The sequence below is a fragment of the Suncus etruscus genome, chromosome 9 (assembly GCF_024139225.1).
Source record: "Suncus etruscus isolate mSunEtr1 chromosome 9, mSunEtr1.pri.cur, whole genome shotgun sequence".
Classification (NCBI taxonomy): Eukaryota; Metazoa; Chordata; class Mammalia; order Eulipotyphla; family Soricidae; genus Suncus; species Suncus etruscus.
In genome coordinates, this window is record NC_064856.1 from 105370456 (window position 1) to 105396677 (window position 26222).

The 26222-nt window shown below is 57.7% G+C and overlaps 1 protein-coding gene across 2 annotated transcripts in view; it reads left to right on the plus strand.

Moving 5' to 3' along the window:
* The first annotated feature begins 606 nt into the window (after positions 1-606).
* Positions 607-26222, plus strand: part of MYRF (myelin regulatory factor) — a 32302-nt gene continuing 6686 nt past the window's right edge. The window contains exons 1-21 of one of the 2 annotated variants that reach the window (XM_049779577.1): positions 607-763; positions 12590-12677; positions 12748-12993; positions 14448-14509; positions 15214-15490; positions 17219-17469; positions 17559-17682; positions 18898-19093; positions 20031-20107; positions 20350-20460; positions 20964-21054; positions 21286-21486; positions 22148-22259; positions 22630-22739; positions 23451-23611; positions 23707-23779; positions 24896-24984; positions 25119-25187; positions 25490-25570; positions 25731-25819; positions 25955-26122. In XM_049779577.1, coding sequence (XP_049635534.1) covers positions 718-763; positions 12590-12677; positions 12748-12993; positions 14448-14509; positions 15214-15490; positions 17219-17469; positions 17559-17682; positions 18898-19093; positions 20031-20107; positions 20350-20460; positions 20964-21054; positions 21286-21486; positions 22148-22259; positions 22630-22739; positions 23451-23611; positions 23707-23779; positions 24896-24984; positions 25119-25187; positions 25490-25570; positions 25731-25819; positions 25955-26122 — 2722 coding nt within the window. In that variant the 5' untranslated portion in view covers positions 607-717. The remainder of the gene's footprint in view (positions 764-12589; positions 12678-12747; positions 12994-14447; positions 14510-15213; positions 15491-17218; positions 17470-17558; positions 17683-18897; positions 19094-20030; positions 20108-20349; positions 20461-20963; positions 21055-21285; positions 21487-22147; positions 22260-22629; positions 22740-23450; positions 23612-23706; positions 23780-24895; positions 24985-25118; positions 25188-25489; positions 25571-25730; positions 25820-25954; positions 26123-26222) is intronic. The other variant, XM_049779578.1, reaches the window with a different exon arrangement.

Below are 26222 nucleotides of genomic sequence, written 5' to 3' on the forward strand. Positions count from 1 at the left end.
CCTTCCAGGCGGGGAGTAAGGACCTAAGGTCTGAAAATGCTGGGGTGGGGTGGGGCAAATATGGTTTAGGTATAGTTAGTAACGGTTACTAGTACTGATACTTTTAGGAGATGAGACTGTTTCTGAGGTTCTTTTTGTTAAGGGGCCACACCCAGTGACGCTCAGGGGTTTCTCCTGGCTATGCGCTCAGAAACTGCGCCTGGCTTGGGGGGTCCCATGGCACCCCGGGGGTATCGAACCAGGGTCCATCCTGGGTCAGCCACGTGCAAGCCAAACAAACGCCCTACCTCTGCGCCACCGCCCAGGTCCCTATTTCTGAGATTCTAAGACTCATCGTCTCTCTCCAGGCCAGCTAGGCTCTTTTGGGGGACCCCCAATCCTGGCAAGACCTCTCTCTATCCGCATCCCATACAACCCCTGCCCACTCCCGCACCCAGCGCCGCCTGCAGGCCTCACGTGGGTCCTGCCAGCTTTTGGGGGGCCACTGCATGGGTCAGCAGGCAGAGGGCGCCGCGCGCGCGGCGGGCGGGGCGCGGGGGGCGGGCAGGGGCCGGGCCGGGCCGGAGAGGCGCGGGGGGCGAGTGCGGAGCGGACCGGGCGGGACCGCAGCCGGAGCCGAGCGAGCGGGGACTGTGGCTCGGGCCGCGCCGGCGATGCCGCGCCCCCGGGCCGGGCAGTAGCGGGGCCGGGGCGAAGAGCGCGCCGGGCAGGCCGGCCATGGAGGTGGTGGATGAGACCGAGGCGCTGCAGCGCTTCTTCGAAGGTGAGGGACCGCGTGGGGGCCAGGGGAGGGACAAGGGGGTGTCCACCCTCATGCCTTGGGACCACCGCCTCGCCCCGATGTGTCTGGACACCGGGACCCCCTATCTATGAGCTGGAAACCCCGCTCCTGGCTGGTGCGCCCTGCGTGGTGCGCCCTGCTTCGTGCGCTCTGCGCGTTGCGCGCGTCCCGGAACCCGCGGGAGACCCTAAAAGTTCCCAACCTGCTCCCCCCAAGTTGGTCCGAACCCCCTAACACAGCTTCTTTCTTGAAGTTCTGCCCAACCATACTCGATTCCTTCGGTGCCCCCGTAAATTCTCACCCCGTGCAGACTTTTTAAGTGGGACCTTTCCCTGGAAGCCCATTCTGGATTCTCCCCTTTGGAGATGGGGACCCCGCGTGCTTTCATGCTTTTGAGATCCTTCCAGATTCCTCCATCCCCACCCCATCCCTTTGGCCTGTGTATCTAAAGACTGGAAACTCCCACCCCGCCCTTCCTCAGTGTTTTTTCAAGTTGTCACCTCCAGCGGTGACCTGTAAGCACAAGGACCTCACTATGGTCCTTTCTGAGATCAAGTTTCTTAGTGGGCGGTGGGGGGGGGGGCATCCTCAGGACTGTCCCCACTTGCCACTAGGTTTCAGTGGGATTTGGGGGAACAGGACATCCTTCCCTAGTTTTCCTCCTGAGTTAGCCCCTCTTATCCCCCCTCCCCCATCCAGGCCTGGATCCGCCTTCTCTTTTGGAGAAGTCGGGGACCCACACTTGGCTGACTCCCGGGCAGGGGACCCATACGGAGATAACTCCTAGAGGGCTGGGTGGCAGTGCCTTTCCCCCTTGGGGACCCTCCACACGCTCTGAGCTGCCTCCTGCTGCTGGGGACCTCCTCCCTAACAGCTACTCTGGAGCCCTGGCCCTTCAGTCTATATCCCTCACCTTGACCTGCCCTGGCTGGATTTGCTTCTGGAGATGTTGGGGTCTCTCCTGACTGGGTTTAGGGGACCATGCGGTTGTAGGGCTCCAACCTGGGTCTCTTTCCTCATGAGATGTCTGCATTGTCTCTGCCTTGTGCATCATGGAACCCTGAGTGGAGTGTAGCGGGGAGGAAGGCATAGACTGGCTGGTAATTGCCCATGAGCCTCCACACACCTTCTTTGGGGGGCTTCTAGTCCTTTGTGCCTCTTTCTCACCAACTCAGGGAGCCCAGTCTCTCTGCCTTACCATCTCCCCAGTCCACCAGTCTGCCAGCCTCTCCTGCTGCCCAGAACTCAGAGACCAGGAAACTTTTTGTTTTGTTTTGGGGCCACACCCAGCTATGCTCAGGGCTTACTCCTAGCTCTGCATTCTGGAATTACTCCTGGTGGTGCTTGGGGAAACCATATGGAAAGCAGAAAATCAACCCTGGGTCTAGAGAACGCCCTCCCTGCTATATCTCTCCAACCCTAAGACCCAAAAACATTTCCCAGGATTTTTTTTTTTTTTTTGCTTGTGGGCTCCTGCTCAGGGTGGGTGGGGGTTTCCAGAAGACAACCTGGGCTGAGGTGTGGAGCCATGGGGAGTGGAGAAAACCTGGGATCCAAGTCCAAGTCCCTTTGGGGAGTCCCACTGAGGAAGAGGGAAAAAAAACTTCTCTCTGTCCCTGTTTCTCCTTGTTTGTGACTGGCAGACGGGAGTCTTTGTCCACTCGAACCCAGGTGAGGGCTCCCCAAGTCTCATGATGCTGAACACCACAGCAGTCAGTTTTGGGGCAGGTAAAATGGTGGGTTCTAGAGTGGGGAGCCCCTATCCTTTCCAGACACCCTTCAGGGACTCCTAAAGGCATCTGGTAGGGGGTTTGGGGTTGCCCAAGTTTGTGAGGGCCCCCGAACCCTGGTGGCTCCTGGCGTGGGTGGGGGTGGGGCTGACGCCACGGCTCAGCCATGCGAGCTCGCTCCTCCCCGAGATAAGAGGGGCTCAAGAATGTCTGCGGGGAGCCGGCAGGCAGGCGGGTGCGGCCCTGGGAGCAGGCGTTGGGGCCAGGGGCCAGAGCTGAGATGGGAGACTGCAGGATGGCACTGGGGTGGGGTCGGGCCCTGCGGGGTCCAAGGAGGTCTGACTGGGTGCAGGTGGACTGGGAGACTGGAGTGGGCAGTGGGGAGCTTGGGGGTGCACCTGAGTGTGTGCTTTGTGGGGTGATTTTCCTCGCCGGAGGAAGCCGTGGTGTCTTCACCCTGGGACACCCCCGTTGTCATCATCCCAGTTCCCACCTGGCCTCTGGACAGGGGTGGGTGGGCTTTGTGCTGAAGGTGGGGGGTGGGGGCTCTCATCTCACATGAATTCACCCCCCCCACACACCATGGTGGATGTCTGGGAACCCACCCTATGTACGTGGGGGACAGGCCTGGGTTGCTGGACTGGGAAAGAATATGTCTTGGGCCCCTGAGTGGGTGAGATGCTGGTACTGTTGGGGCCCCGTGACTGGTCCCCTAATCCGCTAGCAGGGAGAGGGCTGCTGCCTGGATGGCAGTCACTGGCCTGCCAAGAGGGTACTCCAGCCCCCTATGAGTACCCATTAATGAGGGACAGGAATCTGCTTTTCTTTGGCTAGCTAGAGACAGGAACTGCCAAATTCAGGGGGCCCTCAGAGGTTCAGTGCAGGCTCTACCCCTGGAAGCTGTGTAACCCTATGTGGAATTCTTGCCTTCTCTGGGCTGCAAGAAGGGCTTGAGGAGACATAGTCTGAGAGCTGAGGGTACATCAGTGCACAGAGGTGGGGACAACCGAGCCCTGCGCCAGGAGTCTGTGGAGACAAGCAGCCAGCACCCCAATAAGAAAACTTTAAAGACTGAGGGACTCTAAGCTCGGCCAGGCCCGGCCTGAAGCCTCCTGAGAAGCCCTGAACCTCCCGGTGCTCCCAGACAGATGCTCAGCAGCACCCCAAAAGCAGGGTCAAGGCTTGGAGCCACCGGATCCAGGAAGGGGGAGCTGGACCGCCATTCCAGGGGATCAGGGACCTGAGACAGAGCTTTCTGAGGGCTGTGACTGCCCCCCAATTTCGGTCCATTCCCACCCTGTGCTGTCTCAGCTGCATTCTCCAACCCGGGTCACACTGGACAGTGTACATGGTGGGGAGCGTCTGACTCATCCCCATGTGCCCACACCCAGAAACATAGAGGGGGGGGCTTACAGGAAATGTTCTCAGGGTCAGCAGAGGCAACAACGGGCATGTGAAGTGGGTGAGGGGGGTGTCCCTCTAAACGGGGTTCCAGCATGGACAGGTGGAGAAAAAAAAGGCTGTTTCTAAGCTGTGGCCTCTAAGGCTGCACCCTGTAAGGCAGCCTGGGCAGAGTGAGTTGGCATTTTAGGGGGACAGACAGGCCATGTGGGATAGTGTCTGCATCTCTGGGAGCATGTCTCCCCAGGGATTACCAGACCGGTGTTGGGGCTAGGGGCGGTATTGGCACAAAGGCTGCTGGGAAGAACCCTTTGGGGCTTCTGATTGGCTGCAGCCCTCGGACTTTGCCCTCCTGATAAGGACAGGCAGAAATTATTAACCAAATCATTAATGGGGTGGCCCCACCCCACCCACCCTGCCCTTCCTTACCTTCTTCTTCCTTCTCACCTCTCTGCCTGCCCCAGCCTCAGTTTCCTTCACAGCCCCAGGTGCTAGGGTGGGTGCCGGTATTTCCATTCTATCACAGGATCTCTAGCCTCAGTTGTTGTCCCTAATGGGGCACAGATGGCTCTGGTACGGGGGGGGGGGGGTGTCAGGGTGGGATAAGAAGTTATTCCAAATATGCATGGTGTTGGCTACTCACCCGGCTTTTTGGTTTTGTTTTTGGGCCACACCTGGCGATGCTCAAGGGTTACTCCTGATTCTGAGCTCTGAAATTACTCCTGATGGTGGTTAGGACACCGTATGGGATGCCGGGGATCGAACCCAGGTTGGCTGTGTGCAAGGCAAACATTCATTTCTGGGGCCCGGAGAAATAGCATAGCGGCGTTTGCCTTGCAAGCAGCCGCTCCAGGACCAAAGGTGGTTGGTTCAAATCCCGGTGTCCTATATGGTCCCCCGTGCCTGCCAGGAGCTATTTCTGAGCAGACAGCCAGGAGTAACCCCTGAGCAATGCCGGGTGTGGCCCCAAAACCAAAAACCAAAAAAACAAAAAACAAAAAACATTCATTTCTCTCTGTGCTATCTCTTCGGCTCATCACCAGCTTTCTGGATGTATGGGGGAACGTTTGTGTTCTGCTTTGTGCAATGTGGGTAGAGTGTAGCCCCTTCTCTGGGTTTCTGTGGAGGTGAAGGTGCTGAGGGGATGCCCTGACCCCCAAATGCCAGCCAGGTAGTGGCTATTGGGGTAATTAGACCACAGGGCCTGCCTGGCTCATCTTGGGGGGAGTTCATGTGACCATTTTGTCCCTCAATCAGATCATTTTCTGCCTTTATCCCATCTGTGGGGGCCAGTATTATGTTTCAGGACAAATCCCTCACTCTCTTGGGGTCCCCACACCTCAGGATGGGGCCATAGAGGTGCTGGGGGAAGACAGGGACTGTTCTCAGCCCCTGCCCGCCACCTCAGCTCACGACTGGCATTTGTCATCTCGGGACATCTCAGAGATTCAGGCAGTATTCCCATATTTCCCGAGAGGGGTGCAAGACAGGAGGGGAAGGGGGTCTGGGGATTGCAGTTTTATTTGCTGGATCATCACTGCTGTGCTTACCTGATGGTTAGGGTTAGGGGGTGATAAGGAGACCAGGGCAGTGGGGGGGGGGGCAGGGCAGAGTGCTAGGAGGCAGGAAGTGCCCAGGGCCCTGTCTCCCCACTAGTCCTACTAGCCAGGGAGAAAGACATCCCTCAGTCTTCTTATGTCCATCAAGATCCAAGAACACAACGAAGTCAAGTGTGTCCTGGTGGGGCTTGGGGACCCCTGGGCCTCCCCCATACTTACCTATTCATTTGGGGTCCCTCTGGACCTCCTCCAAACCCCTATTCACCTGAGGACCTCTCTGGGCCACCCCTATGCTTCTCTTCGTCATCTTAGTCCCCCAGTTTCTGTCCTGCACCTGGGGCCTGGGCAGGGAGGTGAACTCTCAGGTCCTGTCAGTTGGAGATGAAGCTGCTTTTGTTTGGGGAGACCCCTAGTCTGACTCTGTGTTTGTTCAGTTGGAACTGGTTCCAGTGATAGCTGGGTATGTGTATGCCTACATTGCCATCAGGGCGTCTCTGTACACCCCACACCTTCAATGTTCCCTCTGGTCCCCCCGATACTCACCTGTTTCCTCCGATGGTCAGAGAGACACCACCCAACACTTGATTGTTGCTTTTGTTTTATTTTGATTTGTTTGTTTGTTTTGGGGCCGCATTCCTCGGATTTATTCCTAGCTCTGCACTCCAGAATCACTCCTGGTGGGTTCAGGGGACCATATAGGGTGCTGGGGGTCAAACTCTGTCCAACTGCTTATAAAGCAAGCATCCTCCCCTCTGTACTATCTCTCTGGGCCCATAAGTTTTACTTTCCTTTGCAACACGCCCACCCAGGTCTTTCGGGGAGGGGGACGGGGTGGGGGGATGGCCCTCAATGAGGGCCTCATTGCCCACCTGCCTTTCTCCAAAACATTTGTCATGGGCCTGGAGAGATAGCACAGCGGTGTTTGCCTTGCAAGCAGCCGATCCAGGACCAAAGGTGGTTGGTTCGAATCCCGGTGTCCCATAGGGTCCCCCGTGCCTGCCAGGAGCTATTTCTGAGCAGACAGCCAGGAGTAACCCCTGAGCACCGCTGGGTGTGGCCCCCCCCCCAAAAACAAAACAAAACAAAAAAAAAGTTTGTCATGTGATCAGGTGTGTGGATTTGACCTGTCAGGCTGCTCCTCTCTAAGCCGCTATGTCCCCTCTCCATTGGGTGGGATATATGACTGTCCCCCCTGTCTGTCGCTGTGTCTGAGCCCAGCACATGTCTCTCATGGAATAGACACTCAGCAAGGGACTGAGGAATGACTGAACCGACAAGGCCGTGTATGCCACGCAGCTTGTGTGTCTGTAGGCAGCTGTTTGCCTGTGCTTCCAGCATCCTGCCATGTCTGTGCCCTTCCATACATGCTAGGGGATCAGCTGCCAGGGTGACTGTATGGGACATGGGCTCCCCAAACCACAGCCTCTCTCTGTCTGCCCTGTTCCCTGGGAGAGAGTTGGGGGTACAGGTGGGTGAAGTGATGGCCAGAGGGATTTCTGGGGGCTGTTGTGGTTGTATTTAAAGCAGTTCATGGGTGCTATTCTCTGCTGGAGAACATGAGTTGGGGAGGGGAATCTCTGGAGCTGTGAGTTCAGCCTGGGGAAGAGCTGGAGGGGGCATGAAGCTCTGGACTTGGGGTGACTGAATGATCCAGGCCAAGACAGGTCTCTGACTGCTCTATTTCTGTAAGAAGCTGTGAGAAAACAAAGACAGGGCAGTTCCTCTGTCAGGGACGGACAGACAAAAGCCTTTGGCGCTGTGTCTGGGTCTCGGTGAGCCCCATACAAAGTGGGGTGTCAACATAGCAAAGCAAAGCAACACACACAGCTTCAGACAGTGAAGGCTGGGCCAGCAGTTTCCCACTCAATCAGAGGTCAAGTTAATCAAGATACAGAGTCCAAATCAAAGGAGGTGAGAGCCTGCATAGCCAACTGGCCCTGGAATGCACTTGTCTGCAGCTGGTCAGTGATCTGGGTCCGTGCTGGGGGTCCCCTGTGGCCCGGCGATTGAGGAAGGATGGCTTTGCTCACTGCAGGGGTCCCTGGAGGAGGATTGGGGCCACTCATAGGCCTGAGAGCATTGGGTCTGTTCTCAGAAAGTGAGGAGCAGGGGCTAGAGAGATAGCATGGAGGCAAGGTGTTTGCCTTGCATACAGAAGGTCGGTGGTTCAAATCCCGGCATCCCATTTGGTCCCCCAAGCCTGCCAGGAGCAATTTCTGAGCATAGAGCCAGGAGTAACCCCTGAGCACTGCTGGGTGTGACCGAAAAACCAAAAAAAGAAAAAAGGAAAAAGAAAGTGGGGAGAAATGAGACTCCCTGGAGAAAGGATCCAGGAATGTGGGAAGCAGGGGAGGGTTCAACCTGGGCCAGGAAGGAATAGAGCTAGCAGCTGCATGGTGAACATGAAGCAAAGTTTTTTTCCAAGTTGGGGCTCCCCGTCGCCTTATACACTTCTGATTCTCCAGAAAAAGGCTCCCAAGTTACAGTTAAACAAACAGGAACTCAGGTGGGCTTGGTTCATTCTGGGGGTGACAGGGATGCTCCTTTATAGCCAGGTCGACCAGCCTAGGAGCCTAGTCACTGCCTGCTGTACTAGGTAGGGTTCCAGTCCTGGAACCTGGAGGGGGGATGCCTATATGGATGCCTGGGGCCAGCATCGCCCCAGATCCCGTCAGCCTCAGGTCTGGCTCGGTGAGGCCTGAGTCCACGACCCTGCCCGGCCCAGCCTGCCCACAGCCACGCGGCCACGGGATTTCCGCCATGTTCGGGGCATGAATTGACAAGTGTCCCATTGACGGGCAGGGGGAGGGCATGGGCAGGGCACAAGCGTCCCACTGTGCCTGGTCCCCACCCTCCCCGTCCTCCTGGACAATGGCTGAGACTCAGCCAGTGGTCACAGCTGGTGGGATGGAAGGGTTTGAGCACGAGGCGGGGGACAGGAGGGGTCCAGGGTGGAGAAGCCACCTGGGCACCCACCTGCCCTCTCCACCTGCACCTGGCTGCCACTCTGGCTCTGGGTCCGCGTGTCCTTTCCTGTCCTGCGGCTGGCTGGCCTTCCAGGGAGGAGCCGCTGGTAGGGACGGGCACCCCGACACAGCCCAGACCCCAGCAGTCAGGAAAAGGTTGCATCTGGCTCCTGTTACTGGCAGCTCGTAAAGGGCCAGATTAATGGGGTGGGGGGACAGATAGGGCGCAGAGCTCATCAGGCCCTGGTACCTGGTGGGACCCTGTCTCGCCTGGGACCCCCACCCCCTTTTCAGCAGGGCCTGGAGGAAATCTCCAGACAAGGCTGGAGCTAGCTCTGTGTCCGCTGACCACTCTGCTCACCAGGTCTGGAGCATTTATGACCTGTCTGCTGTATTGTCCATGCGGGAGCATTTATTACCTCTTTACTTTCCTTCTCACGGGACCAACAGTAGCACCCAGTACCTACACTGTCCGCACAGGCAGAGCTCACTTCCAACCCCCACCCCCAAATCTCAGTTTCCTCCTCTCTCAGAATGAGAGACACCCCCTCCGTGCTCCATAGTGTTGGGGCTCCAGTTAAGCAGGAGCCATGGAACATGTGGCTTGGGACAGAGCACCGAGTGATTCTCAAGGGCTGTGAGCTGTGGTGGGGACCCCCAGGAGAATATGCTGAGCAGGAGGAACCCGACTGAGAGAAGGGAGGGTCAGAGAGAATCTCTAAGGGGAAACTTATTGACTCTAAAACATGCAGAAGGAATGGGTGTTGGCATCTTCCTGCAGAGGGATTAATATTTCCTCTCAGAGGGACCAGTGTCTCCCCTCAGAGAAACCCACATCTTCCCCTTAAAGGGACCAACCATCTCCCTTTAGAGGACCCACCATCTCCCTGCCTCCAGAAGTGAGATGTACCTAGGCTGAATGGAGGCAGATTTTGGACCAGGAGGGAGATTGGGTTGAGGTGGCAGGAGCGAGAAGTCTTGGGGCTCAGCTTACTCTGGTAGTGAATAGGAGCAGATGGATGTAACTGGCACTACCATTTTCAGGTTGGGGAAACGAGGCATCTTAACATCCTGCCTGGCAGGTACCCACGACTCCGTTCTCCACCCTGAGTTGGTCTTCCTGACTGTGTGCCTGAAAGTCTCCAGTTTGGTTCCTGTCTGAGGCCCTGGGCCAATGTGGTGGGAAGATGAGGCAGTCTGGAAAAAGGAGCATTTCTTTTTTTCCTTCCTTCCTTCCTTCCTTCCTTCCTTCCTTCCTTCCTTCCTTCCTTCCTTCCTTCCTTCCTTCCTTCCTTCCTTCCTTCTTTTTTTTTTTGCGGGGGGTGCCACAGCCAGTGGTATCCAGAGTGATTCCTGGCTCTACACTCAATGATCACTCCTGGTGAGCTCAGGGGACTATATGGGATGCTGGGAATCGAACTTGGGCCGGCCGGCCATGTCCAAGGCAAGTGCCCTACCCGCTGTCCTATCTCTCCAGCCCCTGAAGAGGAATTTCTCAGGAGACCCCCCAAACCTCAGCCTGCCCACCCCCCACCCCCACCCCATTCCTGGCCCGGTGACGCCTTCCTCCCTGCGCCAGGCTCCCGTCCACCCCAGCCCCTGGCACGAGCGGCCTCCCCCACCTACCACATCTGGTTCTCGTTAGGGTCTCCCAGGATGCCTCTGCGGAGGTTTCCCGACCCCAGGGGAGGTGGGCAGGATTAGGGGGTGATTAGGAATCCTCGGGGCCAGGACGGGAAGGGGAGGAGGCTGCCTGTTATAAATAGCAATGCTCCGACTCTGCCACCCCATCATTCATTCAGCCCAAGTTCCAAGTTCAGTCTCAAATCCTGCCGCTTCAGCAGTGGGAACTGGGTGGCCCCCATCCCGTGCTTTCTGCTCCCCTCCAGCCAAAACCCCCACAGCCTCCCTGGGAGGGGCCGCCCAGGAAGCTGCAGTTCACACACACATACACACACACACACACACACACACACACACACACACACACACACACACACACACACACACACACACCACTTTCTGGCTCTTCTTCCTGTGCTGCCTGAGACAGGAGATCAGAGACCAGGCCTCGAACCCTGGAGGGACCCTAATAACACCAAGTCTGCAGGAGGGCTGGAAGTTGAACCCCTCACACACACTCCAGAAAGTGTCCTGGTCTCCCTGTCCAATGTGGACAGCAGAGGGCTGGAAGAGGAAGGGGAAGGTTGGGAAGGGGTCCCCCAGATCTTGGGGTGTTCCTGCCCCCTAAGAACTCAATTTAGCACCAGCTAGGCCTAAGGGGGTGTGAGCACCCAGGTCTCTTGGAATGGGCACAGGACTGGGGGAAGTAGTCCGGAACCCCGGCTTGCAGGATGGCTCTGTCCTACTACTCAGTGGGTGCCCAAGTCCCCTGTTGGGTGAGGCGTTGGGGGTTTGGCCTGTCCTGGGTAGCGCGTGACTTTCGGAGAGCTTAGCTGCACATTAATCACTTAAGTGGGCTCAGCATTCCTGAAATGCCAACCAGGGCCGGGTCAGGGGGTTCCTGGGGGACCCCAAGGCTCTGGGGACTGAGAATGACTGCTCCATGAACCGAGCCACCCATTGTCCAGGGCTGGTCATGCCATAGACTCGCTTTATAGATCCTCCAAACCACCCCAAAGCCCTGTGTTTGCTGTTCATGGACCCATTTGTTTTCAGGAGACAGAGGCCCAGAGAGGGTCGGCGAGCAACCCAAAGTCACACAGCCCGGGCTAGGCCCTGGGGGGGTCTATCCAGGGAAAGTCTATGAAGCCCCCAGACTCAGGCCTGCAAGTAGGGGTGCCTCCTGCCTCTGTGGAGCCAAGGAGAGAGTCAGCGTGTGGGTGGGGCCCTCCCCCATTATCGAAGTTGACGAGGCTCCCACGTCAGCCCCTTATCACCCTGCCCTCTGGCTCGATGCCCCCCTCCTGTCACCCCCCCAGCAAGGTGACCCCAAGGGAAAGGCCAGTCCTGCCTCTCCTGGGCCGCCTTTCCAGTCCCTCCCTCTGGCTCTCCTCCCCCGTGGGAGCCCGCTGGAACCCTCCCAACCTTTCCTCCCTGCCTGGCCACTCAGTTTTCTCCTCTGGAAAACTAGGTTAGCACTTGTTCCTGCTATGGGGGTGATGGGTGCCTCCAAGGATGGTGGGCTGCCCTGTCCCTTTTGGCCTCCACCCCCATGTGTCTGCATCTGCTGCTGGGACATGGGATGCTGGAGTCTCCTCCAGTTTTATGAATGGTCCAGGATGTGAGGTCCAGCCAGAACCTAGCTTCCCACCTGCCTCAGCTGGGCCTTTGGGTTCTGCCAGGGTAGGAGGACACTGGACTCACTAGACAGAACAAAGCACCTCTCTGCTCTGGCTAACTGCCACTTAGGGGCCAGAGGGTAGGACAGCAGAATGGGTGTTTGCCTTGCCTGAGGTCAACCAAGTTAGATCCTTGGCATCCCATATGGTCCCCGGAGCACCACCAGGAGTGATTCCTGAGTGCAAAGTCAGAGGTATAACTCCTGAGCATTGCTGGGTGTGGACCCCCGATGACCCCCCCCCCATACACACACACAATTGGGGCTGGAAAAATAGTGCAGTGGTAGGGCATTTGCCTTGCATGTAGCTGACCCAGGACAGATCTGTATTCAATCCCTGGCATTCCATATGGTCCCCCAAATCCAGGAGCAATTTCTGAGCACATAGCCAGGAGTAACCCTGAGCGCCGCCAAAAACAAAACAAAACAAAACAAATCTCCCCAAATTAATATTTAGGCTGGAGCGATAATACAGCAGGGAGGGCACTTGCCTTGCATGCAGGAAACCTGGGTTCCATCCCCGGCATCCCTGAGCACCACCACCAGGGATGATCCCTGAGCACAGAGCCAAGAGGAACCCCTGGTCAATGTTGGGGACTCCAAGAAGCAAAACAAATAAATTGGTGGGGGAAGGCTGGTGCACCTACAGAGTTTGAGGGGGACAGGGAAAGGAAGTGTCGTGCGGGTCCCACCTCTTCTGGGGACTTGGGGGCCTGGTGGGTTGGGGTATGTCTGACTGAGATGCTGTTGGAGGGGGAGTCAAGTGGTCATTGAAGGGATGCACCCAACGGATACCCCTCTGGGAGGGTGGGTTGCAGCCAGTCTCCCTCACTTGTCGCCTCTTCCTGCAGGCCATGACATCAATGGGGCCCTGGAGCCGTCCAACATTGACACGAGCATTCTGGAGGAGTATATCAGCAAAGAGGATGCCTCAGACCTGTGAGTCCCACGATCCTGGGGGGTATGGGCGGGGAACCGGACACCCCTGAAGGCGCCCCCTTCTCCGCAGCTGCTTCCCTGACATCACAGCTCCCACCAGCACGGCCTCCTACCCGCACGGGCAGCCTGCCCTCCCCGGCTCCAGCAGCGTCCACGCGGCCGGACCCTCCCCTGGGCGCCATGGGCCCCTCGCACCCCCCAGCTACGGCGCCCCGCTCAACTGCAATAACAACAACGGCCTGGCCGCACCCAAGCCCTTCCTGGGGGGCTCTGGGCCCCCTATCAAGGCAGAGCCCAAGGCTCCCTACGCCCCAGGGTGAGCAGGGCAGAGGGGGGCCTGTGGTAGGCGGGGAGGCCTGGCAGAAAAAGGGGCTGCCCTGAGTTTTGTGTGTGTGTGTGTGGGGGGGGGTAGTCTAAGAGCCTGGTCCACCTGTAATCACAAGGCACATGGGATCATGCCTGAACATGTATGCAGGTCTTGCCTGCACACTGGCACATTGAGATACATACATGTCCATATATGCACACAGAGACACATAAGTTGCACGTGCAAATACACGCGTGTGCTGGATATGTGAGACATGGGCGTTCATATGCACAGGATCCAAGCTCACATCTATGCGCACACACACACACAAAGGCACACAGACTCACATGTACACACACAAGCATAAGTCCATACATACACACTTGCAGACACCAGCACTTTCAGCAGCCCCTCTCTCTTCACTGCTTCCTGGGGCCAGTGGACTCCCCAAAGCCTCCCCTCCCAGGAGCCTGTCAGCAGTGGCCCCTGTTCCCACTGACATGGGGGCCCATGTGGGTGGGGAACCTCCACTTTGACAGCTCTGCCAGGAGGCTCAAAGAAAGTTCTGGGCCCCCAGTCTGGGGAGTTTCTTGGCTCTGCGCTCAGCCTGGCCCCGTGTCTGCCTGCCTTACCCACATCTCCTGCCAGGGAGTGCAGTTGGTCTGTCTGTCCACAACCCTGAAGGTGGGGGTGTGTGGTTGGGAGAACTGGCAACCCTGCTTCTCTGCCACCTCCCCCCAGGAGCCACTCCCTGTGCTGGTCCCCCAAAGGGCCTACAGGAGGCCTGTTGGCCTGCAGCAGCTCCAAAGGGTGCATGTCTGTCCGAAGAGACCCAGGGAGGGAGAGAGGATGGGACTTGTGTCCCTGTGGCCCTCGGGGTGGGGTGTGGGCTCTGCCACCCTGAAGTTGCCCCCTCTCTGTGCTTCTCGGCCCCAGGATGGCCAAGGGCAGGATCCTGAAGGGGCTGTGGGTGGGTGGGTGGGGCTCCCCCTTGCTGGGTGAGCTCAGGCTTGGCACAGGACACGCTGACCTCTCAGGGTCGAATTTGCTCTTTGCCTGATAAAAACAAATGCAGGAAAAAAATAAACGCAGGCCGGCAAGCGTTGGCTCTCCGCCCGGCTCACACCTGCCTGGCCAGAACTGGCCACAGCACCCAACCCCCGCCCAGTCCCCCAGAACCCCACAGGGCCAAGAAGGAAGGGGGCTTTGGTGGGCTTGAGTAAGGAGGGAGGGTCCCGTGGTAGCCCTTTGGGGGAGCGGTGGGCATCACTGCATCCCGGTGACATCATCGGGGACCCTAGAACTGACCCTCAGGTCCCCACTAGGTCAGAGGGGGTGCATGGCACGACCCCCAGGCCCCCCGCCCAGCCCCCAGCCCCAGGCCCTGCCAGGCACCCTGAGGTGAGGACAGAGAAGTGCCGAGAGGTGCCGCTCGCCCATCGGGCTCCCCCACCCCCCCACAGCACGCTGCCAGACTCGCCCCCCGACTCGGGCTCTGAGGCCTACTCGCCCCCTCAGGTGACCGGTGAGTCTGTCTACTGCCCCGCCCTATCTGGGCCTACCTTAGCCTTATCGGGGCGGGAGGGAGGAGGCCGGCCAGCCCCCACTGGCCCACATTATCATTGCTCAAATACTCGGGGTGCTGCTATTGTTCCCCTGCGGGTGGGGAGCTGTGCTGAGAGCCCTGTCCCCGCGCAATGCCACCTGCCTGGCGCATGCGCCATCATGGACGCACCCTTTGGGGGTAAGTGGCCGGCCTGGAGAGGCCTCTGCTGCTGGGCCCACCTCGCCTTGGGTAGGTGGGTGGGTGGGTGGTTGGGGTGCTGCAGAGATGGAAGGACCCAGAAGGTGTCAGGGAAACAGAGGAGGCTCGGCACAGCCAGAGAGAGGTCAAGAGTTCTGTTTATCTTACCCAAAACATCTCTGGAATGTCTCCTGGGGAACAAAGGAGGGGGCCTCCCCCCTCGGGCTGGGGGTCTGGCCCCTGCGGGCCTGGTAGAGGGGTTGCTGGAGCTATTGGGGAGTGGGAGGCTGGGAGAGAGATTGGGGGTCCCGGAAGAGCCTTCCTGAAATCGTCCTGGAGGAAGCTGAAGGGCTGGGAAGGAGCTGGACTAGGCCTGAATGGGCAGACTTGGGCCTCCTGGACCTATCATGCTCTCAGCCGCTCAAGCTTCTTGGGGTGGGGTGACTGCGGGAAGCCTGACACCTACCCACCCCTTTTTCCTACAGACCCCCATCTCCTGCGTACCCTGACTCCTGAGGCCCTATGCCATGTGGGTGTGACCTCCCGCCTGGAGCACCCGCCCCCACCTCCCGCCCATCTCCCCGGCCCCCCGCCACCCCCACCACCCCCACCCCATTACCCGGTTCTGCAGCGGGACCTGTACATGAAGGTGGAGCCCCCCATGCCACCCTACGCGGCCATGGGGCAGGGGCTGGTGCCCCCCGACCTCCACCACACCCCGCAGTCACAGATGCTACACCAGCTGTTGCAGCACGGAGCTGAGTAAGACTAGATGGCAGGGGTGGCAGGGAGGGTTGGGTGAGTCCCCGCTGGTGGCACAAGTACCCGGCGTGGTCACTGACGGCTTGGTGGGCAGATCGGTCAAGTAGGGCTCTGAGAAGGGGAACTGCTTGCCTAGGTTGCCAGCTGGGCAGGGACAGAGCTAGGACGTGACCCTGGAGCGCTCAGTACCCAGTTTCCAGACCCTGAAAGTTTCCAGCCAGGCCGGAGAGATAGTACAGGGTAGGGCATTTGCCTTGCATGTGGCCAACCCTGGATGGACCCGGATTGATTCCTGGCATCCCATATGCTCCCCCCAAGCTTGCCAGGAGTGATTTCTGAGCACGGAGCCAGGAGTAACCCCTGAGCATTGTTGGGTGTGGCCCAAGAACCAATCAATCAATCAATCAATCAATCAATAAACTGCCCTTAAAAATAAAGAAAAAGGGCCCGGAGAGATAGCACAGTGATGTTTGCCTTGCAAGCAGCCGACCCAGGACCAAAGGTGGTTGGTTCGAATCCCGGTGTCCCATGTGGTCCCCCGTGCCTGCCAGGAGCTATTTCTGAGCAGACAGCCAGGAGTAACCCCTGAGCACCGCCGGGTATGGCCCAAAACCCGCCCCCCCCAAAAAAAAAAGCAAAACTTTCCAGCCATTTCATGGAGCTGCAGCCTCACCCACCAGGTTCTGTCTCCACTGAAAGCTTTGAGCAGTTGGGAGATTTTATGAAAGATTTGTTTGTGTTTTGGGAGATCAGATCAGCCACATGCAAGGCAAATGCACACCCCGCTGTACTATAGTTTCGAATCCTCATGAGAGATGCAGAGTAAGGATGGGTAGGAGCAATCATACAGCAGGGAAGGCATTTGTCTTAAAATATGGCTGACCCCAGTTCGATCCCTGGCACCCCATATGGTTGTTAGCCTGCCACGAGTGAGCCTGGAGTAAGTCCTAAGCCACCAAAGCTGAATAAGTATAATAAAAATATTAAGGGGCCAGAGCCATAGCACAGTGGGTAGAGTGTTTGCCTTGCATGTAGCCAACCCAGGTTCGATTCCTGGCATTTCATGTGCTCCCCCGAGTCTTTCAGGAGTGATTTCTGGAAGCAGAACTAGGAGTAACTGCCAAGCACTACTGCCAGGTGTGGCCCCCCCCAAAAAATTAAAATATTAAAAAAAATTTTAGAGTAAGGCAAGGTTCCAGTGTCCAAATGTTTTGCAACCCAGAAGTAGAAGGAAGGGATGTGCAACCCCCCCAAACCTGCTGCCTTCTCCCCCCAAAAACAACATTTGTGGGGATCTGGTAGCCATTTAGTTCTTTTGTGGGGTCTGCTCCCATCAAGGCCTTTGGGAAAGGAATTGTTGGAGGACCAGGGCCTCACTCATTCCACCGAGATACCCAGGTTTAGTGTGGTGGCCCATGGCTGGGCCTGATTGGAGGTGTTGCCAAATAAGGTGATTCCTGCCCACCTTCTTGGGGTGTAAGGAGGACAGAAATGAGGTGTCAGGGGTCAGAGTGATAGTATAGTGGGAGTTGGATCCTCAGCATCCCAGTGAGTCCTGAGTGCAGAACCAGAAATTAGTTATGAACATCCTCAGATGTGGTCCCCATACAAAACAAACCAAAAACCAAAGAAATGGGATAATGGGGGATGGAGGAGGCAAAGCCAAATAGGAGGCAGAGCGTGTGGCTGGGCTCAGCCTTCCTACAGTACCCGTCTCTGCTCCCCCAGGCTCCCTACACACCCCTCCAAGAAGAGGAAACACTCGGAATCACCCCCCAACACCCTCAACGCCCAGATGCTGAATGGAATGATCAAGCAAGAGCCAGGGACCGTCACTGCGCTACCCCCGCACCCCAACCGAGCCCCATCCCCACCCTGGGCCCCCCAGGGCCCACTGTCCCCAGGCCCTGGCTCCTTGCCTCTCAGCATTGCCCGAGTCCAGACACCACCTTGGCACCCCCCAGGCGCACCCTCCCCAGGTACAGCGGGTGGGCAGGCAGGCTCCCTCTTGGCAAGTGGGGCCCAGGAGGTGCATGTCCATGTAGGGCTTGTCCATCCCCCCCCATAGGGATCCTCCAGGACAGTGACAGTCTCAGTGGCTCCTACTTGGACCCCAACTACCAGTCCATCAAGTGGCAGCCGCACCAGCAGAACAAGTGGGCCACGCTGTGTGACGCCAACTACAAGGAGTTGTGAGTGTCCCCAGCCCTGGGACCCCTACAGTTGTGGCTGTTTCCTGGATCAAGGGGACCTGGGCTCTTGCTGCCCACCCTGGCTTCTTAAGAAGTGGGTGTTGTAGGGCAGCTGGGCAGGCATGGAAGGAGGGGAAGTGGGTGTTTTCTGGCCCCCCTCCACCTCCTCTCCCACATTCCTGGAAGGTAGCAGGAAGCCGTCCTGGGGGAGGGCCCAGAGGTGGGGCACTGCAGGACCAGTCCCAGGCCGGCCCTCCCAACCCTGCCAAGCGTCCAGCCTCTGCCTGGTTCAGGGCATGCTGGGATTGCTCCCTATGAAGGCCAGCATGGCGGGGGGCATAGTGAGGCTCCCCTGATTTCACTCTAGATATATTGACTGACTGTGAGCAGTGTGCTGAAGCTTCTTGAGCATTGTGGGGTTCAGAGCCAGAAGGTCTTGGGGTGATCTACATACAGTAAGGGAGGGGCTGAAGGTCCTGCCCCATGAGAGTGACCCCTAAATGCCTCACTGTGGAGCTCTGGTGTGGCCAGACTCCCGTTGGGTGTTCCTGAGACTTCCAGTGGCTCAAACCCTAGCAAGGAGATGGGGTGATTCTGGTCTGTGCTGGAGACATCTGAGACAACTGAGAACATTCCGCTTCCTCCAGGCAGGCTCTGAGACACCCAGGGACAGACATAGGGGACCTTAACAACCCCTTTTCTGCCACCTAGAATTTCCCTCCCACCTAGAATTCACCCTGACAGCACAGACTTGAAAAACTCTCCTGGAAACAGCAGGGTAAACTGAGACAGAGAGGACTCAGGGAGCCCTGAATTCGCCTCTCTGCCATACCCCCAGGAGAGAGTGGGTTGGAATGAAGATGTGGGGGCTTCAGCAGCTGGTGGGCAGGAGCTGGGCTGGGCCTGGCCGGGCAGAGCTGGCTCCTGGTTCCACCGTTTCCATGGTGACCAGCTGTCAGGCCACACTGAGGTTCCCCAGACGTTCCCCTCTCACCCCGTCTCCTGTGTGCGGGCGGGGGCGTGGGGCAGCTTCCTGGGAAGGAGCCAAGTGTGGCTAGGGGCCGGCCAACACCCCCCCCAAACCCCCAACCCCAGGTATCCAGTGTGCCTGCCTCGTCATCAGGGAGGGACCAGAAAAAAGACTATTGGTGAAGGAGTTGACTGGCCAGCACTCAATGCCCCCGGCAGACTCAGTTTCCCCTTCTGCACCTCCAGGCCCATGCTCACCTACCGTGTGGATGCAGACAAGGGTTTCAACTTTTCCGTGGGCGACGACGCCTTCGTGTGCCAGAAGAAGAACCACTTCCAGGTCACAGTCTACATCGGCATGCTGGGAGAACCCAAGTATGTGAAGACGCCCGAAGGCCTGAAGCCCCTCGACTGCTTCTACCTGAAGTTGCACGGAGTCAAGGCATGTTGGCGCTCAGCGTGGAGGGCAGGAAACCCAGGGTGACCCGAATGAATGCACCAGGCTGCAGCCCATAAATCTCCTCTGCTCCTGCTCCCCTCCTATGGGTGCTCCAAGCTTCCTTGTTGACTCTGGGACCACACCTGTGGCACCCTCGCCATGATCCCTCTGCCTCGGCTTCTCATCCCCAAATGGGCTCCCTGAAAACTTGGTCCCCTAGTCACTCTTTCTGGGGGGGGGGCAGTGCCCTGGGCCACTGGCTTTCACCTCACAATATGCTCATTCTGGGGTTCCTCTTACCTGGTGGAGGTTGATGGAACCTTTGCTCAGGGGCTGGAGTGATAACACAGCAGTGGGGTGTTTGCCTTGAACGCTGCCAACCTGGTTCAGACCTGGGTTCAATCCCCGGCATCTCATATGATCCCCCAAGCCTGCCAGGAGTTATTTCTGAGTGCAGGGCCAGGAGTAACCCGGAGTGCCACTGGGTATGGCCCTCCCCCCCCCCAAAAAAAAAGGAAAAAAAAAGAAAATGAAACTTTTGCTTAGGTTCCTGATTCAGTCTTTGCCTGAACCCCTATGCTCTAGTTGGGTTTTGAGGGCCGTGAGTGTGGAAAGGCCTATGGGGGACGAGATCTGTGTGTGAGTGAATATGAGTGAATATTTATGGGACAGGCTGGAGAGTGCGCCCAGAGGTGGGGAAGAGGGTGGGAGCACGTGGGGACTGCCAGTCTGTGGAGGGCAGGCACTAATAGCTTTGGAAGTAGGGAGTATGTCAGAGAAGCCAATGGGTCTGGTGTGAAGGAGGAGCTGAAGGGGAGGTTGTGCCTCAGTTTCCCCATGGGCTCTAGCTGGATCAGGAATTGGCCCAGGCTGAGCCACTGGAGGACAGTGGCCGGCTGGGGAGCTGGGTCCTGAGATGCCGCTGCTGTTTGTCCTGCAGCTGGAGGCCTTGAACCAATCCATCAACATCGAGCAGTCCCAGTCAGACCGCAGCAAGAGGCCCTTCAATCCTGTCACGTGAGTGCCGAATGGGATGAGGTGGGTCATGCGTGCAATGGTACGCACATGTGTAAACATGTATGTGTACGTATGTGTGAAGCACACGGAACGTGTGTGCGTGAAACCTAAAGAGGACTGACTTTGGTGCCGAGGGGCCCAGGTCAATGCCCAAAACGCCCCAACCCCACACACTCCTGACGAGACCCCAGCCCTCCATCCCTTGCACCCCCTTTGCCTGAGCGCCCCCACCTCCTCTGCAGGGTCAATCTGCCCCCTGAGCAGGTCACGAAAGTGACGGTGGGGCGCCTGCACTTCAGCGAGACCACCGCCAACAACATGAGGAAGAAGGGCAAACCCAACCCGGACCAGAGGTGAGAACCATTGGGTCCCCAGGACCATTAGGGCGCAGTGACCCAGGGCAGAGAGGAGCCTGGCTTCCCCCTGAGAAAGGGCCCTTGGCTCTCTCCTGGGTTCTGGGCTACTCCTGCCCTCTAGTGGACACCTTCCCTTTGTGTGTGTGCCCAGTGTTTGGAGCCCACTTCTTTTTTTTTTTTTTTCTGTTTTTGTTTTGTTTTTGGGCCACACCCGGTGATGCTCAGGGGTTACTCCTGGCTATGCACTCAGAAGTTGCTCCTGGCTTGGGGGACCATATGGGATGCCGGGGAATCGAACTGCGGTCCATTGAAGGCTAGCGCAGGCAAGGCAGGCACCTTACCTCTAGCGCCACTGCCCGGCCCCCTGGAGCCCACTTCTGAGGATGCTGCAGTGGGGGACCATGACCTGTGACTATGGGGAAAGGCTGTGGACTGCGGCTCTGGGAAGGGTGCAGTAGGGGCAGGACCCCGGTGCCTCTGATACCCCTGTGCGCCCCTAGGTACTTTATGCTGGTGGTGGCACTGCAGGCACACGCCCAGAACCAGAACTACACGTTGGCTGCCCAGATCTCGGAGCGCATCATCGTGCGGGTGAGGGGAGAAAACAGCTCCTGGGCTCGAGTGTTGTGACCCTGGGCTAGAGCCCCCACACCCCATCTCCAGACTGCAGTATCTCCACACACCCTCCGAGCACCCCCCCAAACATGCTGGGAGCGCAGTTTTGGAGGGGCTCGGCTAGTTGGGATCCTTTGATCTGGGGCTGGAAGTTCGAGGCAGTAGGGCCTCCAGCCTCCCCACTAATCCAACCCCAACTCCTGCTAGGCTTCCAACCCAGGCCAGTTTGAGAGTGATAGCGACGTGCTGTGGCAGCGTGCGCAGATGCCCGATACCGTCTTCCATCATGGCCGTGTGGGCATCAACACGGACCGACCCGACGAAGCCCTGGTCGTGCATGGCAACGTCAAGGTCATGGGTTCGCTCATGCATCCCTCGGACCTGCGGGCCAAGGAACAAGTGCAGGAGGTAGGGAAACAGGTGGGCCGAGGGGGCGTGGCTATTTGTGGGCGTGGCTTAGGAGGGTGTAACTGACATGGGCGGGGTTTAGGAGGGTGTAATTGGCGTGGGCGGGGTTTAGGAGGGTGTAATTGGCGTGGGCGTGGCTTAGGAGGGTGTAACTGACATGGGCGGGGTTTAGGAGGGTGTAATTGACATGGGCGCGGTTTTGGGCAGGGCTATATAGGCGTGTGCCTGATAAGGACAGAGGGGGTGTGGCTAGTAGGGCCGGAGCCCTAAAGGGTGTAAATGATAAAGGGCGTGGCTTATGGAGTGATGGAGTTTGGGCGTGGCTTTTAGATGGGTGTGGCCTTGAGGGGCGGGGTCAGATGACAGGGCCTGGCTGTAGGGGAAGTAGGCTGGACCACCTGCTCTCAGAACCCAAATTCAGGGCCTGGGAGGCAGGAGATAGAATAGAGGTAGGGCATTTGCCTTGCATGCAGAAGAACCGTGATTCAAATGTCGGCATCCCAGGTGGCTCCCCCTAAAGCCTGCCAGAGCAATTTCTGAGCATAGGGCCAGGTGTGACCCAAAACAAAAATATAAAATACTGGGAGGCGGTGACCCTCCTCTCTGCACATCTGGGTGCAGCCCCTGGGAAATGCTCAGTGTGGGCCCTGCTCCCACACAGGTGGACACCACCGAGCAGCTGAAGAGGATTTCGCGCATGCGGCTGGTGCATTATAGATACAAGCCTGAGTTTGCTGCCAGCGCTGGCATCGAAGCCACCTCGCCAGAGACTGGTAGGAATCGCCTGCTTGGATGCGGGCTGGGGGCTGGGAACCCTGTGACTTCAGCCCTGGGGAAAGTCTGTCCAAGAACCCTCTCCCTCCTGGAATTGGGCCTTCCCTCCCCAAGTCCACTTTCTAGGAACTCCTTCTGCCCCTGGAAAATCACCTTCCAGCCTTGACATTGAAGATCAGAAATGGGGGTGCCAGGGTTCATGCCAATCTGGGGCTCCCCATGTCTTGATCCTCTCTTTCCCAACTGTGTTTGCTCTGGGAACATTTGTTCTGCTTCAGGACCCAGCAGAACACAGCCTCTCTTCCTTGAAGGGGCTGTGGGTTAGGGCTTCCCTCTCACCCCACACTTTACTATCCTCTTCCCCCACAGGTGTCATTGCACAGGAGGTGAAGGAGATTCTCCCTGAGGCTGTAAAGGATTCCGGTGATGTCATTTTTGCCAATGGGAAGACCATTGAGAACTTCCTGGTGGTGAACAAGGTTTGTGAGGTTGGGTGGATGGGAGGGAACCCCCAAGGGGTGGCCTGCCCAGGCCTGCAGTCCACATAGAGAAGGGGGTCTGCCGTGCAGAGGGTGGGAGATGCCTCCTGCACCCCTTCCGCACAGCACAGGGAAGGACAGTGTCGGGGCAGGGGCAGCTGGGCCCCTCTGTATGATGGAAAGAGGGAACCCTGAAAAGGCACGTTTGGGGACCCACTCCAACAGCCTGGAGTAGCTGTACAGCACTAATGCAGGTTTTTTGTTTGTTTGTTTTGTTTTTGTTTTTTACTAATGCAGGTTTAAGGGGAGACACAAACAGCAGAGTTTGTGTCCAAACTCAGAGGGATCTCCAGGGGCTCTGAGCCAGGAAAGGCAGGCAGGGGGATCCAAGGTGGACTGTGGGCCAGAGAGATAGCACACTGGTAGGGCGTTTGCCTTGCATGTGGCCCACCCGGAAGGGACCCGTTTCAATTCCCAGCATCCCATATGGTCCCCCAGCCTGCCAGGGGTGATTTCTGAGTGCAGAGCGAGGAGTAACGCCTGAGCTCCCTTGAGTGTGGCCCCCAAAACAATCAATCAAATTAAAAAACAAAACAAAACAACGTAGACTGCAGGTGGAGAGCCGCCCAGGTGGCCATGGGGCTGAGGCCAGATTGGAGAGACTGGGGGCAGGTTTTCCCCAGGGGCTGATCCTGAATATGGCCTTGGCAGGAACGCATCTTCATGGAAAATGTGGGCGCCGTGAAGGAGCTGTGCAAGCTCACCGACAACCTGGAGACGCGCATCGACGAGCTGGAGCGCTGGAGCCACAAGCTGGCCAAGCTGCGGCGCCTGGACAGCCTCAAGTCCACCGGCAGCTCAGGCGCCTTCAGGTGGGCGTGAGGTGGCACAACCAGGATGGGTTGTGTGTGTGGAGGGGGTGAGCCTCTTCCCTGGGGCACCTCTCACCCCGTCCCTCTTGTTATAGTCACGCAGGGAGCCAGTTCAGCCGGGCGGGCAGCGTCCCCCACAAAAAGAGGCCTCCCAAGATGGCCAGCAAGGTGAGGGTAGTCGGGATGGGGAGCAGGTTGGAGTGTATGTGTGTATATTTGTATATGGGCTTGTGTGCTGCGTGTCTACATGTGTGTTTATATGTGTGAATTCTTGTGTGAAAAGGTACATGGTGGGGCCAGAGAGATAATACAGAAGTAGGGCATTTGCCTTGCACACAGCTGACCCAGGACGGGTGGTAGTTCAAATCCTGGCATCTCATATGGTCTGCCAAGCATTCCAGGAATAGTTTTTTTTTTTTTTTTTTTTTTTTTAGTTTTTGGGCCACACCCGGCAGTGCTCAGGGGTTACTCCTGGCTGTCTGCTCAGAAATAGCTCCTGGCAGGCCCGGGGGACCATATGGGACGCCGGGATTTGAACCAACCACCTTTGGTCCTGGATTGGCTGCTTGCAAGGCAAACGCCGCTGTGCTATCTCTTCGGGCCCCATTATTATTATTATTATTATTATTATTATTTTGGTTTTTGGGTCACACCCGGCGGTGCTCAAGGGTTACTCCTGACTGTCTGCTCAGAAATAGCTCCTGGCAGCCATGGGGAACCATATGGGACGCCTGGATTCGAGCCAACCACCTTTGGTCCTGGATTGGCTACTTGCAAGGCAAACGCCACTGTGCTATCTTTCTGGGCCCCAGGAATAGTTTCTGAGCACAGAGCCAGGAGTAACCCCTGAGCGTCACCGGGGTGTGACCTAAAAACAAAAAAAGAGAACGAAAAAGTGCATTGTGAGCATGTTTGTGTGTATATACACCTGTGTTTGTATACACGCATTATGTCTGTACGTGTGTGCTCATGTCCAAATATGCATTGTGTGTGGACACGCGTGCAAATGCATGTATGCAACCATACTTACATGCATGTATTGTGTGAACACGTGTGGGTACATGTTTGTGCCTGCATGTGTATTGGGGGGGCCCGTGGTTCCCTATCCCCTGTGCATCCCTTTCCAGCCTGCCCCTCTCTAAGCTTGGTGATCACATTCTGGGCTGGAAGAGACCCTGTCACCTCCTCCCCTCAGACTGAGTGTAACTTGGACACAGGCATGGATGGACGGATGTGGCTAAGCGGGTCTTTTTCTTCTCTCTCCCTATTTCTCATTGTCCGCAGCCTTCGACCGTAGTCCCGGACCAGGCCTGCATCAGCCAGCGCTTCCTGCAGGGGACCATCATCGCCCTGGTGGTGGTTATGGCCTTCAGGTGACTGTCTCCAGGCCAGTGGGACGTGGGGAAGAGGCAGAGCCGCCTGGGATCAGGGGGCTGAGGTCTCGAAGGGAAGTGGGGTCCCCTGCTCCCCATGGCCACGACTCTCACTTGGTCTCCTCTGGCTGCAGCGTGGCATCCATGTCTACACTGTATGTGCTGAGCCTTCGCTCTGAGGAGGATGTGGTGGAGATGGACGGGTAGGTCTGGGGGGGGCCTCTCCTCGGACAGGGGTTCTTCACTCCAGGGTCTCCCTGCTATGGTGAGGGGATGCATGTACCAGCTTCTCACAATGCTGAAGTTTTTCTCTGGCCTGCTGTTCTCTGGGTCTCAGAGTGGGTCAATTTGGGGGGCCCAGGCTGTAACATGGATGGGGATAGGGAGAGGGGTGGAAGGGTTCCATCTGCCCACTCACCCTAACTCTGGAGCTGTTTGTGACCGTGTCTTTTCTCTCTCTCTCTCTTTCCTGCACCCACCTCCCATTTTCTCTGCTCGGTCTCAGCTCTTTTGCCGTGTCCACTTCCTGTCTTCTGGCCCTGCTCCGGCCCCAGCATCCTGGGGACGGTGAGGCCGCGTGCCCGTGGTATGTGTCTCTGCCAGGCCCCGAACTTCACTCCCTCCTGCCTCTGGCTCTAGCTGCCCTTCTTCCTGCCCACCCTGTCCGCTGCCTCCTCGCCCTCCTGCTTCTCCGGGACTCTTGGGCCTTCCATCAGCCCCTCTGAGCTCAGCCTCTGCTTCCCCAGCAGGCTCAGCCAGAACTTCGGGACCACGCAGCTCCGGCAGTCCCCCATGACCTCCGGGCCACCAGGCACACAGCCAGCTCTGCTACTGGGTACGCACCCTGGCAGCTGGGGGTGGGTGGATGGTGGTGGTGGTAGAGGGACTGGGCATGTTGGTGTGCTGGGGAAGGGGGCGCTACTGCCCCCACCTGCTTATTTGTCTGCTCATTTGCCTCTGGCTTCCTCAGTTACCCCCAGCCTGAGCAGCTTGGGTCCTGGCCCAGCCCTCCTCCGCACCTTGGACCTGTGTTCCAGCCATCCATGCCCAGTGATCTGCTGCTCCAAGGCCTCTCCCAGCCCCACGGAGCCTAGCTCCAGCCCCCAATCTACCCCCAGCCCTTCTACCAATCACTCAGGTAGGACTGTAGAGAGTAGGCTGGGCTCCTGAAGAGCCCCAGAGCTCAGAATGGCTCCCTGGAGAAACAGTGGGAAGGTTTTCATGGGGGGCCAGAGATA